This window comes from Stenella coeruleoalba (assembly GCF_951394435.1).
Source record: "Stenella coeruleoalba genome assembly, chromosome: 7".
In the NCBI taxonomy this organism is placed as follows: Eukaryota; Metazoa; Chordata; class Mammalia; order Artiodactyla; family Delphinidae; genus Stenella; species Stenella coeruleoalba.
Window position 1 is genome coordinate 20,503,892 of NC_137153.1, and position 19,572 is coordinate 20,523,463.

The following is a 19,572-nucleotide window of genomic DNA, read 5'->3' on the forward strand; positions in this document are numbered from 1 at the left end:
GTAGTTTTGTCCCAGTAAAAGGCTACATTTCAACAAAGTTTTGCTTAAAATTTCAGGGGTTCCAAGACCTCTTAAGACGTCTCTGAGAATTCCACGGACCCTTGATCTAAAGAGATGAAATTCATCTAACACCCAATGGGCTCCCTCCATGTAACTTAACCCTTACGATGGGGACCTGTCCACTTAGGACTCATCCTGGTGGTCTTCCCGTTCTCTTGGCTGTAAAGACCACCTGCTCCGGGATCCACATCCTCAGACCTCCCCCTTCTCTGGAGCTGCAGACACCCAGCTCTGCCTCCCTCCTGGGCATCTTCCCCTGGATGACTAGTGAGCACACGCTCACAGCAGAACTCAGTGCTTCCTCCCTGATCTGTACCTTCCTGCTAAGTATCTGTAAAATCCACCTCTCTCTCCTGAAAAACTGCGATAGGCCCTTGCCTCTCCTCCTTCCTTGTCTAACGCATCCTCAGCACGGCTGCCAAAGTGATCTTTTAGAACATGTCCCTCCTCTGCTTCAAGTAGGTTATAAATATCTCCTGTCCATGGACAAAAGCTCAGATTTTAGAAGGCATGGCTGAGAAGTAGCTTCGTACCAGGCAGGGCTTCTGCCATGCGCCCCTCCTGACGCTTCCATACATTCCCCCACCCACCAGGCACACCTCACTGATTTCTATTCCACGGAATATCGCCTGGAACCTTCTCACATGTTTGCCCCTCTGCCTGGGAACCCTTCACTCCTCACCAGTCTGTGACTTCTGCTCATGCTTCAAGCCTACACCTGAGTGTCACCTCTTTAGTGAGGCATTTTCTGGCAGACCTGTTGGCCAACATACTTCTCTACAGGCTTCTACTCTGCCATTGCTCACATTGTCTTCCAATTATTATTTGTCTAATAGCCTGTGTGCTACTTGAGGATAATCTGTATGTTTTATTTATTTTTGTATTTCTCCCCAATGCCAGTCACTCTGTGGAGCTCAAAAAATTCATTATTAAATGAAGTTTTTAAATGAATTTATTTATTTATTTATGGCTGCGTGGGTCTTCGTTGCTGCATGCGGGCTTTCTCTAGTTGCAGAGAGCAGGGGCTACTCTTTGTTGCGGTGCGCGGGCTTCCCATCGCGGTGGCTTCTCTTGTTGCCGAGCACGGGCTCTAGGTGCGCGGGCTTCAGTAGTTGCGGCGCATGGGCTCAGTAGTTGTGGCTCGCGGGCTCTAGAGCGCATGCTCAGTAGTTGTGGCTCGCGGGCTTAGTTGCTCCGCGGCATGTGGGATCTTCCCAGACCAGGGCTCCAACCCGTGTCCCCTGCATTGGCAGGTGGATTCTTAACCACTGTGCCACCAGGGAAGCCCTATTAAATGAATTTTTAAGAGAAAGAAAGGAAAAAGATAGGAAGGAAGAAAGGGAGGGAGGGAGGGAGAAAGGGAGGAAGGAAAATAAGAAAAGGGCCCCCAAAGTATCTGAATCCATGGACCATTAAGGAAGAAAATCACTTCTGCCCTCCTTGAAATGGAACAATTAGTTGAAACACACAGATTAACAGCGCGGTGAAGGCAAGGAAAAGAAATTTATGTATAGTTTAAGCTGACAGGCCTGTTAAGACATAACGTACCCCGTTCTTCATTTCTCTGCATCGTGGGTGGAGAGCAGACAGTTGGAAAATCCAGGAGAAAATCAAGCCACTTTCTTGGAAGAGTCAGGCATGTTGTCATTACCCACATTCAAATCCTGAAACACAGCAGAAGTTGACAACAATCAGGGCTTTTGTTGCCAGTTCACTCTCATAGACAGGCTGGCTGGGTCTGCTCCAAGTCAGAGTGAAAACACAGATGCCCTCATTCATTGATTCATTCACCCACCAATACTATCGAGGAAATTCTGTGAGCCAAGCACTATCCTAGGTGCTGCAGATATATCAGCAAGCAAAACAGAGAACATTCCTCACCCTTGTGGGACTTACATCCTAGCAGGGAGACAAGGAAAGTGAGATAAATGAGTGATTTACGTAGCTTAGCTCTGCTTCTCTGAGGTCTTCAAGTGAACTGACTGGAAGCACAGGGGCCCTAGTGCCAGTTGTCCTTGTATTGCCTGCTGGGACTCAGCGGTGTGGCCAAGTCCAGATGGTATGGGAGCCCAGTGCTACCTGCCATCGTAATAATAGCAAGTGTGGATGCTCTTCCCAATAGCTTTCAGAGTTTTCCACAGCATCAGCTATAATAGGACACGTGTCAGCAGATCACGTACTTGAGACTGGGAAGCTTAGAGGCCTTACCAATTCCCCCACCCCGCCCTGCCTCAAAAGGACTCTGTTTTAAACAGACCCGACCACTGTAGAAGACTGCAGTATTTCCCATCCCATGGGCGGCACCGACTGCTACATTACTCTTTCTGGAGTTGGTAGCAGGTGCCTTGCATCTCCAACCCTAGAATCATTTTAAATGAATTCCTTCATTCTAACGTGTAGCTTTCTTGTTATTGGGATAAAGATTCTTCCTAGCATTTGCTGAACTTTTCTGAGTGACTCTCGGGTGTCTCAAGTTCACCCCTAATGATTCCCTTTTTAGATGAGGTCCACCAAAGCCATCATTTTGTTATATAGCTATGTCAGGGAGAGAATAGAGATACAGCAACAGTTCTTGCCATCCTTTGCTTCAAAAGATAAGAATTCAAGAGGTGTGGAGGGGTGCATACATTCTTTCAGGTGAAAGAAAAGTCATTTCCAGGGTCAGGTTGGGAGAGACATCAGTGCTGAATTGATTCCTGTTTGATTATAGGGATCTGTGTACAACCCCAGGAGGGGCCTGCTAGAAGGGCTTTCTGAGGGGGTCCCGGAGGAGGTGAGGGAGGGGTTGGTGCTTTGCAAGGACACGCCTAGCAGGTCTCGCAGACCTCTGAGGAAGAAAGCAGACATGCACGGTGGTGGGAAGACACCAAGATCTCCTCCATCAGAATGGAGAAACGAAGTGAGGCGTGTGAGGACGGACTGACGTCATCAGGGTAGTTGGATAATGTGGGAGGCCTACAGCCTGTTACTGCAACGTGCTGGATGCAACCACTGCACAAAAACAACGGAGAAGTTCACGTGGCCGGCAGGGCCCCTAGTCCACACAGCTGGGTGGCGGCCATTCGTCTATTTGACTAAATGATGTGAGAGCAAAGGGCAGGGCTACTCATGCCTTGGAACACGGCCAGGCTCCATCCAACAAACCCGTATGACTTCTTAAACCCCAGCTCTTATATGAAACGTTTTAATGGCATCACCATCTATTTTCCTTAAATAAAAAAAAAAATGGTGACTATTTCTCTCACACCCGTGAAGAGGGAAACGAGAGTTTAAATTAACTCCAAATGGTAAAGGTTTAATACAGTTCCAGCTGCCTGCAGGTTTCTTCAGTTCAAGTCTCTCAGTTCAAGAGCCACCCCAGGTGCTCTGTGATCTCACCCACCGTGTGAAGGTTGCCGGGCTCCTGAGCCCCACTTTTAAAGCACAGAATGAAAAGCACTTGACTCATGGCTTCTCTGATCCACAGGTGGGTCCATTATCTGCTGATAGCACAAACCAGCGAGTCCAAGTCAAGAAATAGTAATTACCTACTTGGAGTCAGAAGAAAACCTCTGAAGGTCTGAGGATCTTTTGCCCAGTCTAATGCTTTAAGCTTGGGAAAATCTTTCTGTGGGTAACTTCAAGCTCTTGCCTGTTGGACAGTACACCCTTCTGCCCACCCCCATCACCCCCTACTTTTGGCATCTCACATGGGGACAAGAATCGGGGTTTAAGAATTTTGACCAACTCGCACAGGAACTGTGTTTTGAATTATTTGTGGGAGAAAAGGAGAAACACAAAAGCAGGTAGTTGCCTATATAACCCTTGGGAAAGGATATGTCAGATTTCAGTTAGGTGGAAGCAAACCCTAAATGCTCCAACATTTTAAGAGACTCCAATTTGGGCACTAAAACCTACCCTTGAACATTTTCCAGGACCATCACATGCAGAACTTCCTGGAAGGCAAAGCTTTCTTAGTTTCACAGTAACAGTGCATAGATTCTTAAGCTGCTTATGGGGCCTACGTGCTCCTGGGTTTTGATGCATGACAGGGGATTCACGAGGTCCCTAGGGACAGAGTTTGGTGAAAGAGAATGGCCCAGCCAGATCAAGAACGGCATCGAATGTGTTAAGGCTCCGCTGTGAGCCTCAAAATGTTTGCTAGTGAAATACTGCCCTGGGCCATAACCATCCCTCTTGGCATACGTTTCAGATGGGACAGGCATTGCCCTCAGTGGAATAAAACGATGTAGGGTAGATGTAGCAAGCATCACTGGCCTTTGAGATGAAGAGAAATTTGGTTGTAAAGCAGGTTAATGACCTTTGGGCTTCCTGATGACCTAAAAGGCAGGATAAAAAAATTGCCGCTTGATTTCTGTACATAGTCAACTAGTTTTTGAAAAACAAGCCCTAAAAGGTGTCCAGCCTAAGCCAAACTTGCCAAAATATGCCAGCAGACATGCCCTTTGGCATACGGCTCCACTTACGCCAGTTAGAATTTGTTTTTTTTATTGCCAGAATAATCATTTTGGTACCCTTGAGTTGTGTAAGAAAACTTTTTCAACTCTTCAAGGCCCTATCTCAAATCTCATTTCCTTGATGAAACTGTTTGTTACTGCCTTCAGTTCGGGTTAATTTTCTTACCTTTGGACTCCTAGAGGAGACAGTGGCCACATAATTCAGCCCTCAATCGTGTATTACCACATAGTAATATCTCCTGATTATGTGTAGTGTTTGTTCTGCTTTATCAGTTGCATGGTAAACACCTTGAGGTAGTGACGGTGTTTTCTGTAGGCTTCCGTTGCCTGTGGCATGGTGCCTGGAAGATCACAAAATAACTCTGACTCCCTGAAACACAGCGCTGTCTGGTGACTTACGAATGTATCTTCTCGGGACTTAGGTCATTAATGCCACAGCCCCCTCCCTTGCTGTGAGCAACTCCAGAACGCCCCACATCTGTCTCAGCAGCAATCAACTTTGCGTTCTCTCGTTTGCTACTTGATACTCAAGTGAACAGAAAATGTAACCTTGGGGAATATGAAACACCAGCGATTGCTAAGAATGCTGGGAATTCCTTAAAAAAAAAAAAAAAAGGATGACAAAATCCATACTTACGGGGTAGGTAGCTGTTTAAAGGTAATTTTGGAGACTCTGAAGTCTAGTAACAAAGAAAAATCCGGGCTTTCAATCTGGCTTGAACATGTAATGTGTGCCAAGAATGAAGAGGTAGAGAGAAACAATTTGCAGTAGCCAATTTGCTTGTTCTTTGCCTGGGTTGAATTACGGAGGCTTAGGCTAATTGTTTCATCAGATTCCCCTTGTCGAATGTGAGAACTCGCCAGTGTTGAAAAACATCAATGGAGTATTTCTTCTCACGATATGGACTCCAAACCTGATTGCCCACCACAACCAGAAGTCTGTCTTGATTTTCTCTGTCCCTTTAGTGGTCTCTGTGTTTCTTTCCTCCTTCCACAGGTGGAAAATAAAATCCCACATAATAGTTACGCTTTGGGAAAGCTGAAATAACATATATAGCAACTGAACAGTTATAAGGGAAAAGCACATCATGAATTTAATTCCATTTCCAGATGTAAAATGTCATAAAGAATTGTTTTCCATACTTGGCAAAATAACAGGGATTTTCGAGGCCATTTTATTTAGCGTGGTGTACGCATGTTTGTAAGTAGGTATCGGAGTCTTCCACGTCGAGCGGGCTGTAAATGCTACCTATTGTAAATTTACTGAGATTAAACTACCAAACGCCCCATCTTCAGTTAGAAGGTACGTGATCCTCATTGAAATGGAGGGGAAATGTGTCTGACGGATGGTAGAACTGGGTGTGTTTTCAAAGCAACAACGCTGATCCGTACAGGGAGGTTTCCAACCAACGTGATTATTCTCTAGCAAGTACAGACACTGGGATTCTCGCCTGTTTCAAAGAGCAGATGATTTAGTCATTCCACACCCTTTGCATTCTGACTTCTCTTTTCCTTTTACCCTCCTGTATGAGGCTTAGGGTCTTTGTAGGAACACCTGGGTATGAGCTGAGAAAGCCTGGCTGGCAGTAGTATCCAAGCTGGTCATTCCTCTGATTCAACTAAGTCATACAGCTAGAGCTTTGAGAAGGATGGATTTTTTTTTTTTTTAAGTGTGATGTTGCAAAGAGCCATAGACATTTTGGAGACAGGCGTAAAAATAACCCAATGGTGGGAATAAATCAGGGTGGTAGAAGTCCTCCTGCCACAGGCTGTCATTCTGATGCCAAAGAAACAGCTCCTCTATTGGAAAATTAGTTGTACAGGCAGATTAACGGATGTGTCCACCGAAAGGGTAACTCCCACTGTGGCCTTTTATAGGCAGGAAAGAGCTCTTTACAACTCAGCTCCTGCTTTGTATAAATTATTAGAGTGGGGGACATGGGAGTGCTTTTGGGTAATGAGAAGGAAAATATAATTTGAGGAAGCCAATCCGTTTTCTTGAGTACCTTGAGCAGACTGCTCACACAGTTGTAGCTTTTGTTCTTAAAACTTTCTTGTCGTTTTCAAGGGGACATACAAACTTTTTACTCACGTTTCTACTTCTGTATAATCAGCTAAAACTGCCGTTTAATTGGATTGATTCAAAAGGGAACCTACGCTGTCACGCACCGATCGGTCTGCGTTTATTGATCTGGCCTCACCAAAAATTAGAGATCACGCTAAACAAAATGAGGAATGGCAAAACGTGAAAAACTACTTCCGCTTACAAAAATGCAAGCAATTTCAGCAGATCCTTACTTCTCCTTTCTTGACACCTTGAATGAAAGCTACCTTGTCATAAGTGATATTTGCGTGAATATGATTGGTTGTTGCGTCTGCGTTGAGTTGAAGCGTACCAGTTGAGGAGAGCTCTAGTCTACGATGGCTTAGTCTTCAGATCCGCAGACCCTCCTACTGGAGCTTTGAGCTGAAATACAGATACACCAACTTTGAGAAACAAATGAAAGCTGTCACCAGTGTCAACAGCAAAAGCTGGGGGTCCATCCCACACAAATTATGGACATCTGTATTCCTAACTGGCATCCTTTCGGGCTATGCCAGCAGAGCGGCAGTGCCAAGAGAATCTGACAGCTGTATAAAAGACTAGGTATCAGGTTTAGGTGATAGGAGACACTGGTGAGACAGAGAAGTCCTTTTGGATGGGATACTCTGCATATGTTTATTATAATACTCGAGATTTTTAGTTTCAGGTACCTCAAACTAAAATACAAATGGTATTTTGTCAATACTAAATTCGCTACTTCTAAAACAGATCAGTTTCTGATCTTAGGAGAACAAGCGGTATTGATGAGTCTGTGATCAGAAGATCGTTGGCAAAGATGCCTACAAATAGTTAACAAGGTAATGGTAAGAAATGTTGACCTTGATTTGTTTAGCTAAGATGTAAAGATTTTTGAAGGTCAAAGGTGTCCTTGTGTAGTGTTTTGGAGTCTAACTGTGTCTGACCCTCTAACATTAAGCTGCTGTGGCCTGCAGTTTTGAAGAGTGAAGCAAACCAGGGGGAAAGAGAGAAGGGGGAGAGAACAGGAAATGGAGTGAGGTGTTTCAGGAAGTTGTCAGGGGCTGACTGATTGATTCCAGATGGAAAAGGTCAGCCTTCGTGACCCAGGAAATACTCACTGGGGGAAAGAAGTTGGCTTGTGGAAGGGGAAGGCCTGGGAGGGAGACGATGCTGGAATGCACAGTCTACTTCCTTCAGTCTTCAAACATTCAGAAACTTTAACTTCTCTGAATAGAATAATATCAGTGTTGTCATCGTTCATCAGAAAACAGTGAAGGAACTTAAATTCGAAGCTTTGAATGTACCAAACGTATCTTCACCTCCATAATGTAGTTCACTCTTCCAGAAGGAGAGTGCGTGTATGGAAAAGTCAATATTTGTGTGTGTCTCCATGTATAAGAAAAACAACCATTCCTAAAAAAAGGAACAACCACCAAACATGTCTGGTTTCACGTGGTGGAGTTTCAAATCCTTTACATTTTATAAATTCAGTTAAATTGGCAGGCTCTCTTAGATCCCTCAAAGTCTAAGATATTTGGAATATTAAAAACGGGAACTTGCCTCGTATCTATATATATACAGGCATACGCACATACATTTGGACATAATTTAAAATCTTGTAATAAATTTTGCAGACACTGAAATAATTCAGGTTAATTCCCTTGCTGTCATGAGAGGCCAGCGCTAGCCAGCAAGAGATTAAAATTTATTTCCATTGTTAATAGAAAATAATGAAGTGCATCTGAACCATCAGGGTATGTCATTCGGGAAATGTTCTCTTTGGAACCAAGTCTCACTCCACCCAAATGGAGAATGATGAAATCAGCTGGCTCAAGAAAGCCCCATATTTTGTGGCAGGAATGCACGAGGAGCGTTCAAGTACAGTATAACAAGGAGCTTGTGGAATGAATTAACGTGGTCTCGGAGAGAACGCTCTTCACATCCACATAATCTTCACACAGGTTGAGGTTCCCCTCCTTGCGCCTAGCACAGCTCGTTAGCAGTTAAAGCCTGAAGCACCCTCCCGTTTTCGGTTTTTTCCAGGGATGACAGCTATGTCTTTTTTTTTTTTTTTTTTTTAACTTGTGTGTTGAAGGACGGGAACAGTGTTCCTGATCAAGGGAACAGCAAGTATTAAGCTGAGGAGTGGATGTGGTATTTTATGCATATAAACTAAGGCATACTCTTTCTTTGGTCTTACCTGAATAATGTGATGAAATCAGCATCCTTCCAGTTACAAAGACTAAGAGCGATTTTGGAGCCTACCTTCTTTGCCACCCCTGCATCTTAACAGCTACGTCTTTGAAAATCCATTCACGCGCACGATTTATAAAAGTGATCCGATTCCTCTTTCTTTTACTCCTCTTTGTCCTATTATTTTCTGCGGGTAAGCAGAAACAGAGGTGATTGCTTTCAGCCTTCGTGTCCATCTTAACCCCAGGACTAGGAGACTCAGCCCCTCTCTCCCTTTGACTGTGATTCCATCCTGTGCTCTGCTGAGGGGCCCTGATAAGAGCTTGTGCCTCGTGCCCTTGCAGGGAGTGATGGATGTCTCTGTCTTACGGTTGCCACCGCAGGATAGGAACTTTCTGGAAGGCCTTTCCCCAGACTCTTACCATGTTAACATGGACACAATTGAAAACAGACCTGGAGCTAGACAGGCTGCATCCCTGACTTGTGAGCAATTACACTGATACAATTTTCTGAATGACAACGGAGTTTCCTTTAAGTTCATTCTGGCGTCACAGCGAGGCAGGGGCACCGAATCGGTAGTGCCTTCCCAAGTGAGGAGCTGAAGTGTGGGAGAGACACTAGCCAACCAGGAACACATTGTTCTGTGGGCTTAGGATCTCCAGGGCCTGACATAATAATACCCAATACATACCAGGAGCTCAGTGAATGCTTTTGAGTTGATAACTGCAGCCATTTATGTCCATGTAAAAATTCCTGTGTGCCACTGTTATGCCATGGTGCCAGGCTGGGTGAAATACTTTGTGGACTCATGATTTTAGGGGTTCTCCCAAACCCTTATTATATTACAATATATATAAAAATTCTTTTTAGAGATACCATCTGAAATCCTATTTGAGGTTAAAAAGATTCAGGAGAGTGTTGCCTTGGCAAGGGGTAGAGGGTAGGGTGGACCGAAAAGGGGCACCAGATAACTTTCTGGGGAGATAGAAATGTTCTGTATTGTGATATGGTGTGGACTACCTAGTTGTATCCGTTTGTCAAAATTGTGCGGCTAAGATTTGTACATTTCAATGCGTGTAAATTTCACTCTAACAAAAGCGGGTTCATTATATTTATTTTGTTTACTTGAAATAATTCATAGTAAAAAAAACTTTAAGTGCTGTGGAGTGAATCTTCTCTCATGTTAAGAGGTAAGGCAGGGTCAAGGTTTGTCCCCACTTTGTTTAATAAGTAAGGAAGGGATGGCAGAAAAATTCCAGGTAGAGTATCAGTGAATTTAATTTGGGAGTGGACAGGAAGAGCCATTTTTAGACACAGCTCTTCATTATGTATCTATTCAATGCCTTTCCTCGGGTCTATACATATACATGAATATGTATGTAACAAGTTCCTTTCTCAAAAAAAAAAAAAAATGCCGTGTGTAACTAACAAGTAGACTGGTATCTAGGATGACTCACCTTTCTGGGTCAGTAAGTAGGTGGTGGATATGCCCAAGTCAGTGCGTTTCTGCTGTGCTTTCCCACGGTTCCACCTGATCGCCACCTCTTCGAACTTCTCCTGCACCCTGATCTGCAGCACACGCATAGAAGCCAATCTGACCTCATTCTGTGTGCTACTTGTTTTGCTTGTTTGCCATGTTTCTCCAACCTGAAAGTAAGCTCTTTGAGGGTAGGGACTGTGCCTTGTAACTTTTGTGGTTACCGAGCCCCTGAGTCCCCCTTGCTGAAGCCTCCCCTCCAGAGCTTAGACTATGGGAGGGGCTCAATGAGTAATATCCTCTGTCCTATCGACTGGCCAAACAAGGCAGGGGCGAGGCAACTAGGATGGGAACCCATCCATAAATGCTTTACATTTATTTTCTCATTTTATCCTTATTTTATCTCATTCAGTCCTCAAGATAGGCATTGTTGTGTATGTTTTACAGATAAGAAAAGTGGACATCCGAAAAGGTTAAGTATAATTCGTCAGAGGTTCTAAGTTAGGAAGTAGCAGGCATGGAATTTGAGTTCCGTTTTGTTGGACTTTACATCATGCCCTTCCACTACTCCACACCCATCACTTCCCTTTCGTCTGGTTAGATGCTAAATGTCCTACATTTTCAACACTGAATTCCGAAACCTTACCTTCTCACCCAAGGTCTGAGCATCTCCGCCGCTGCTCTCCAGCATGGGGGACACCAGGTACATCAGGACATCAGGCAGCATGTCCATACCCCAGCGTTACTTTGGCACACGTCAGATGTTCAAGAACCCAGTCCCGAGAAATGAGAAATGACCTCCCAGCTGGTGTTTCTGTCTTAGCTTCCTGACCACACACAATCTGCTCCTTGACTGCAGTCCGAAGGGTCACCTGGGAATGATCGTCCAAGTTCTTTGATAGAGATGAGGTTCCTAGAACCAGCCAGTCAGATTGCCATCTTCCACACTTCATCACCTGGGCATAGTTGGAGCACAAATACGTGACAGCACATGGGCGAAAGGGGGCCTCTTTTTCCATGACGCTCTGCTATTGTTACAGGAAAAGGCTAACCCGTTGAGATGCCAGGAGCATGGCTCACCCCAAAGTTCTGGTCCGTCTCTTGTTAGCCATACGGAAGTCTGGCAAAAGAGTTTTGCAACTTTTACGACTTTCTGAGAGATTAACTCAACCCCCCCCCGCCCCCGCTTTATCCTTGAAATCTGCAGGTCGTGTTGTCAACAACGGTGAACGTGGATGGACACGTGCTGGCTGTTTCCGACAACATGTTTGTTCATAACAACTCAAAGCACGGGCGGAGAGCGAGAAGGCTGGACCCATCGGAAGGTAGGGCTCTCTGCTGTCCAGGCTGAGCCTAGCAGACAAATGATGTTCTCCACAAATTTCCTTGTTTGAGTTTCAAATTGATGTCTCTGAGTAGGAGTGGAGAAAGTACACAAGACCATGTGGATTTAAAAATGAAGCTGTAAACAGTGACTTCTGCCTGCTTTCATGTAAGCCCCACACATCTCCCAGCCAATGTTCAGGCCCCCGTGCCTCACCGGCTCTTTCATTCAGTTCAGTGGGGTTTTCTTTTTTCTTTTTTTTTCTTTTTTTGCTAGAGGGGCATTTCAGGCAAATGTAGGCCTATGACATCTTAGTTAAACAGGAACATTACCGTGCCAGACGTGTATGAATAAGTGTCAGATGTGCCCTTAAACAGATTGTGGGCAAAACAAAACAATGTGCAGAATGAAACTGACACTAATTGATTTTTGTTTGCTTGGACAAGAAGAAATCATGGTCTGCTCTGGGTAGTTTTCCAAGTGCGTTCAAGTAATTAGAAATACTGGTAACTGTTAAACTTCAAGTTGTCCAAGAAAATAAAGTATATCGAGGAAGATAACTGACAAACCTAAGTAAATCCCATCTACATTCTTTTTTCCCCACTCCTCAACTCATTAGTGTACAACTCAACTCTTGTAATATAGAATGAATGGCTAAATGGGGCTCCTATTTTAGAGTGATGTCCTGCTGTATACTGCCCACCAGACCCCACCCCATCTTGGCCCTTAAAATGTGTCTTGTATCGTTTCAAACAGGAATTAATGAACTGAAAGAAAATGATTGAATCACTAAAGAATTTGGAGTGGTGTTAATTCTCCCACAGTGGGCACTGAAAGGGGAGAAGAAAATCCCAGGGTTCAGAACTAGGAACCCATCCAGTTTCTTTTGACTGATTGGATGTGATTGACTAGCTGTTCAAAGGGGGTTCATGTTTTTGGAGTCCTGCCAAAGTTCTCCTCCACCTTTGACCCTGTCAACTTTGGAAATGGAGTGATGGATTGACTTTAGTTATGGCCTGAAAACCATATTGGGTTCCTGTTGGGATGTAAAGTCCAGAGGCCTTGAACATATGGAAGAAGGAGGGAAAATCCTTCCTACAAAGTTAGGAAAGTGATTAGAAATTGTCTCTTGATAGAGATGAAAAAAACCTTCAACTCTGAGAGATTTTGCTTTCTCCTTCTCTCTCTAGCACATTAACAGACCTTGTAGATCTTAACATCTCGGGACAGAGGAGGTGGGGAGAGAAAAGGGATTTACCCATTTGTAGTGTGATCAACTTATAAAAAGACGGTGAGAACAACAGAGTTTTAAAAGCACCTTTTGCACAATTAGCCATTTTCATATGTAGTGGTCAACTCATTAGGCTTTAATGACCTGGTGAAAACCAACAACCAGTTAGGGAATGATGGCAAGTCAGCAAAGCTCAACTTGAACTTCTGAGATGACCAAGAGCACCCAGCCCCCAAACTGCAAACTTCAACCACCAAAGGGCAAACCTGATTCCTTCTTTCCTATCTTCTTAGCTACTCCATGCATCAAAGCCATTAGCCCAAGTGAAGGCTGGACCACCGGAGGAGCCATGGTCATCATCATTGGGGACAACTTCTTTGATGGCCTCCAAGTGGTGTTTGGGACTATGCTTGTATGGAGTGAGGTAGGCAAAGGCAACTCGCTTCCCTGATTTTCTTTGCCCCAAAGATTGTTTTGATCTGGGGAAACTAGTAATTCTGCAATGCCAGCAACATGAACACACACTATTGAGTACCTATTATAAGTGGGGCACCAGGATTAAAAGACATGGAAGCCACAATTTACTGCAGGCATGGATCCCTTAAAAAGATAAATATTCACTGCAGTACTGTTTATAATTGTTAAAAATTAGAAACTGGCTAGATACCGGCTAATAGGAGAATGGTTCAATGATGAAGTGTCATCATTTATTTAAAACTTTTATTTGAAATATTTTTAATGATACAGGAAAAGGGAACACATGCTATAATGCTAAGCGAAAGAAAACCAGGACGACAGTATCTATGGATGTAAGATCTAATTATATAACACACAACCATAGAAAAGTACTGGAAACATGCCAAAGATTAATAACGGTTGTCTCTGGGTTATGCAATGTTAACATTTTTCTTTTTTTCTGTAATTTCCAATTTTTCTACTGTGATAATGAGAAAAACAGCAAAACAGGTTACCAAAAGATATGTAACAGTGCTAAGTTTGTAATGGAAATTGCCAAATCAATTTGTGAGGTCATGGCAGTGTAGGAATGAGGGAGGGGAATGATGACAGGGATGAGGGTTGGGGGGGGGGCCCAGGAGGTGAGAGGGACTTGAGCTGGGCTGATAGGAAGGGAAGCGTACACAGGTTGGGTTGAAAGGAAATTCCAGGGTGAGAGAGAGAAACACATGAGACACGGGGACAGGGCATTCAAAGCATCTGGGGTGTCAGTTTGCCCTGGATGGGGATGGGGGTAGCAGCAGGAGATGCTCCTGTGCTCAGTATCTCTATGATAACTTGTGTAATAGGTATTTTATTTCTCTGCCTGTTCATTCCTCAGCTAATAACTCCTCATGCCATCAGAGTGCAGACTCCTCCTCGGCACATTCCTGGAGTAGTAGAAGTGACATTATCTTATAAATCCAAACAGTTCTGCAAAGGAGCTCCAGGGAGGTTCATTTATACAGGTGGGTGAGAAAATGATTCCAAGGGAGACTGGCTCCTGGTTCACCTTTGCTCTAGTTCCTACTCTTTACACTTTATAATCATTCTAACTCTTCTAGGTCTTTCTACTGGTGTAGGAAGTGTGGACTGGGTGACAGGCATTGAACGGGGACATGTGAACCTGATTCTAAATTTGTATTTTATGTAAGCAATTTCTGCAGTCTGGGAGACGGTCATGGCATCTCATTTCAGGAGTCCATCCTTATGAATTTAATTCAGCTGGAACCATGCTAGAATAGATTTTTATCCAGGCAAATCAGATTAAAAAATTCAACAAAGTTGCTGGCTATAACTAAATTTTCTTGAAAAGGATTCAAGAAAGTTGCCTAATGATGCTGCAGAGCGATTCAAATTATTTAAAAATTTTTTGAAAATAGAAATTATCTAATTGGTTCAATATTTGTTGAATGCCTACATTGTATCTACTACTTTTTTCCAGGTTAAAGGGACAACGACATAGAAAACATGGTCCCTATTTGGAAATTTAGGAACTATTGGAAGAGGCAATGGTATATTGCACAGAACAGCAGGAGAATTAGAGTGTTCAAAAATGTTTAGTATTTCCAGTGAATGGAATACGAGTTTCAGGAAGAGTGACTTTCATGTGGACTAGAGTAGTGGGATGAGGTTTCAAGGAGGAGATGAAATTGAAGACCATTTTTAAGGATGGGGAGGATTTGGATAGCTAAAGAGAAAAAGGAAGAGAGTTTCAACTATGGGACTCTTACGTGCAAAGGTGCAAAGGGTGACGTGTGCCTGTATCTGGAGGAGAGAAGGCTGGTTCAACAGCTGTGGGGATCCATTTAGGTAGAACTTATACCAGATCCATTTAGGTAGAACTTATACCAGAACTTAGCTGAGATGAGCTAGGCATGGCAGGGAAGGAAACCGTAAAACAGCCCAAAAGTTCTGTATGGTGCCTAAAACAGGGTCACGTGATATTAAACAAGGTCATGTGATGAAAAGCCTGGGGAATAGACGTCAAAAAAAAGCCTGCGGAAGTGATGTAAAGCAGGGTCACATGAAGTAAAGCCTGGGGAACTGATGTAAAGTTCACGTTCATGGAGACAGAGAGTCGAATGGTGGTAACCGGAGCTGGGGGGATGGGGGCAATCGTTTAACGGGCACAGAGTTTTAGCTTTGCGCGATGCAGAAGTTCTGGAGGTTGGCTGCACAACAAAGTGAATGTACTTCACACTACTGACCTGCACATTTTCAAGTGGGCTAAAAGGGTAAATTTTGTTATGTGTATTTTACCGCAGTTTTAAAAAATGAAAAAAAGGCCTTGTACGGGAGCTAGGACTTAATCTGGCAAGATCTAAGATGACATTGAAGGTTCCTATGTGAGGGAGAGTAACTCAAAGCTGTTATCTTAGGAAAAACGAATGCTGTTGATATATAAAGACTGAGTTAGTCAGGGGAACAGCTGAGGGCAGGGAGATCAACTAGAATATTGTTGTTTTGAAGAGAAGATAAGGGGAAAGAAAGAAATATAGAAATCAAGAAACTATATCAGACATATTATGAATTTCTAATAATATTATTTTATAGTGTATTCTTTCTCATTTGGACTTAACCTCCTGTTCTTGTTTAAGCGTAAATGTCGGGTTAGGTATCAGTTAGGAGTAGGTGGAAGAGGGTGATTTTTAGGTATATATTTAACATTTTGCCTTTGAGGTTTTCTCTCTGTGATAGGCACATCTTGGTTGGGTTACCTTTTTTTGTGGATCTATGGAAGACTCTATTGCAGTTGCAATAAAATATTTACTATTCTAGCTCCAAAGGGATATTGTTTTTGAGTCATTTAAATGAGCATTTATTACATGCCTACCATGGGCTGGCACAGCTCTGGGCTCTGGGATATAGAAGCGGGCAAGATAAAGCCCCCCATCTTAATAAAGCTTGCATTCTAGAGGGAGAGACAGACAACAAGAACATACATGATGTAATTTCAGATAGTGACAAGGACAGGATAGAGAATGAGGGAGGGTCTCTCTGAGGAAGGGGCATTGAGCAGAGACATGTATCGCAGGTGTGGAAATCTGTCTGCCTCCGTCCTTATCTTTTTGACCTCCTGTCCTCTCCATTCACATTTCCTCTGTCCCTAGACCTCCTCGGGGCTGGGTTTTCTGTTTGGTTCACCAGTGTTAGCTAGAATAGCACCTGGCAGTCAATGAATTGGGGGTAAATGTCTCAGGTAGAGAACAGATGACAGCCTGAGAGGTGGGGATAAGGCTGATTTTTTAAAAAAGGAGCCCACATAACAGTAAAAATAATAGATGTTTTGTTACATGTAAATCCAGAAATTTTAGAGATAATGAGACATCGAAGAGCATCTGACTCCCTCTGTTGCAGGTGAGAAAACTGAGACCCAGGGAGAAATGACTTGCCCATTGAATTCAATGTGGAGTCAGAACAAGGACTCAGGGCTCTGGCCATCCTGTCTGGTGACTTCTGTTTAGCAATGCAGTGTCGGCAAATAGTTCTGTTTTCCTGATGTGCTGAGACATCGTTGACTTATTCCTGAAGCAAATATCAGTTGAATGTGCCCATTCTGCTCAGCCCCGTGCTCTGTGCTGGGGATGCTGCAGACCAGTCAGGCCAGGGGGCACCTTCCTTCCTCAACGTTATGATATAGTGAAATAAACGTGAACTGCTCATGCTTTGGGGTCAGACTGGCTGGACGCACAGCTTGGCTGGCCTCTACATAGCTTTAAATCTTGCAGGAGTGACTTAACCTCTTAGTTTCCCCATCTAGAAAATGGGCTACCTACCTTCCAGACCTGTGATGATGACTAACTAATACAGTGCATGGCAACAGTGGTGTGCCAGTAAAGGTTTAACAGCCAGCTCTCCAGGGAAAAGGGGCAGGGGAGCATTGGTTTGTAGCATTTGCTGATTTCCATGGTGCAGGTACTCTCACCATGGCTGATTTCAAGCTACCAGTATGACATCAGCTAGCTCACAGCATTCCTGAAAATTTAACAACCTGCTCTCATGAGCTGGTACACACCAGGTCTAGAGCACCTCTGCACGTAAAGCATTTGAAATAGAGAGCAACTGTATCTTATTATTCAAAAGGTGTATATTATTAATATTATTATTGCTATTACTGTTATCATCACGGCGGCTGACTTGAACAAGGAATTACAAATGTGACGAGTTGTATAGGATGCTGGGGATGTATGTCAGAGGAATCTTAAAATGATAGGGAAGGTTAAGGACAGTTCAAACACATGAAACAGTATGTGTGTGCAAAGGCCCTGTGGTAGGAAAGAACATGGGATATGTTTGATGGCAACCATGAACAGGGAAGAAAGAATGTTAAAGAGAGGTTGGGTTCAAGCTGGAAGAGAGGGTTGAGCCTGCTTGTTTGGCTCTATCCCAAGTGCCATGGGGACGCTGTTGGAATAGTTAAAGTTGGGAGTGCCATGATCAGATTTGCCTTTTAAAAGAGTATTCTGGTTGCAGCAGTGAGAATGGCTTGGAAGCTAGGGAGGTCGGTTGGAGGCCAGTGTGGTGGCCCCGGCCAGAAATGATGGCAGCTTGGACTAGAGTGCTGGTGGTGGGGACAGGCAGAAGTGGATGAAATTTAGGAGGTAACATTGACGGGACTTGTTGATTGATTGGATGGGGTGAAGGTTGGGGAAGGAAGGGGAGGGGACGACTCTCGGGTTTCAGGTTTGAAAAATTGGGTGGGTATAGCTTAGAAAAGTGATTTTTAAAAAGGTATAAAGTGCTAAGGGAGTTCAGAGGAAGGACAAAATACTTCCAGCTGGCGGTGAGGTGGGAAGATTTAATATTGTAAAGATGTCGATTAATGAATAAATTTAACACAATGCCAATCAACGTACCAACAAAATGTTTGGGGAAACTTTACAGAAGTTCACCTGTAAAAGTAAAGGTGCTAAAGTAGGACCCCGCATTTTGAAAAATGAGAGGGCCTTGCCCTACCAGACTTGAAAACCTATTTTAAGTTTCAGTAATTAGAAGAATATGGGGTTTTGCAGGAACATATAGAAATGTCATGCAACAGAAGAGAACACTTAAAAATAAACAGTTTTTGTACACACGAATAGTATAAATACAGAAGTATTTGTTTGGGTGAGGAGACATCTCAAGTCAATGTGGAAAATATGGCATGTTTAACAAACGGTGTTGGGCCAACTAGTTAAGCATTAAAAAAAAAAGGTTAGATATCTAATTTCATATCATAAACTGAAACATATTTGAATTAAATATTTTTAATTAAAAATGTAGGCATTTCAAAAAATTATTATAATTGAGCCTTGCTTAGCTTGATCCCAAAGACAGAAACCAGCAAGCATAAATATGTGATTACATAAAAAGAAAATTTTTGCATGTCTAAGTTTCCCTCATTAAATCAAAAGGAAAAGGACAAACTGGGAACGTATTTGTTACATATGACATATTATCTTACATAGAAAAAGATTCATTCATTTGTTCAGCAAACTTCATTTTATGCCTACTCTTGATCAGCCATTATGTTATACATTGTGGATAACCAGGTGAAGATTAGATATCTCATAAATTAAGTAGAACCCCCCCCCCCCAAATTAAAAGCTAGCAAGGTACTGGGGGGGAAGGGAGGGTGGGATGAACTGGGAGATTGGGATTGACATATGTACACTACTAGGTATAAAATAGGTAACTAATGAGAACCTACCGTATAGCACTGGGAACATTTCTCAGTGCTCTGTGGTGACCTAAATGGGAAGGAAATCCAAAAAAGAGGGGATACGTGTATACGTATAGCTGATTCACTTTGCTGTACAGCAGAAACTAACACAACGTTGTGAAGCAACTATACGCCAATAAAGATTAATTTTAAAAAGCTAGCAAGGGGGCTTCCCTGGTGGCGCAGTGGTTGAGAGTCCGCCTGCCGATGCAGGGGACACGGGTTCCTGCCCCGGTCCGGGAAGATCCCACATGCCGCGGAGCGGCTGGGCCCGTGAGCCATGGCCGCTGAGCCTGCGCGTCCGGAGCCTGTGCTCCGCAACGGGAGAGGCCACAACAGTGAGAGGCCCACGTACCGCAAAAAAAAAAAGCTAGCAAGGAACATCAAGAGTTAATTCAGGAAGGAATATAATCAAGCAATAAACATGTTTTAAAAAATCCCAACCACATTAATAATCAAATAAAAGCAAATTAAGGCAACGACAGGAAGGTAGATGGCTCCAGGAGAGTACCCTAATGCTACTAGCCTTAAAAAAGTGTATGTACCCTTTAACCCAACAATTCTACTTT

General features: G+C 43.4%; 1 protein-coding gene across 3 annotated transcripts in view; it reads left to right on the top strand.

Annotated features, from left to right (window-relative positions):
• Positions 1-19,572, top strand: part of EBF2 (EBF transcription factor 2) — a 197,569-nt gene that overhangs the window by 145,070 nt on the left and 32,927 nt on the right. For all 3 annotated transcript variants that reach the window (XM_079927902.1, XM_079927900.1, XM_079927901.1), the window contains exons 9-11: positions 11,457-11,574; positions 13,098-13,228; positions 14,141-14,267. In XM_079927902.1, coding sequence (XP_079784028.1) covers positions 11,457-11,574; positions 13,098-13,228; positions 14,141-14,267 — 376 coding nt within the window. The remainder of the gene's footprint in view (positions 1-11,456; positions 11,575-13,097; positions 13,229-14,140; positions 14,268-19,572) is intronic.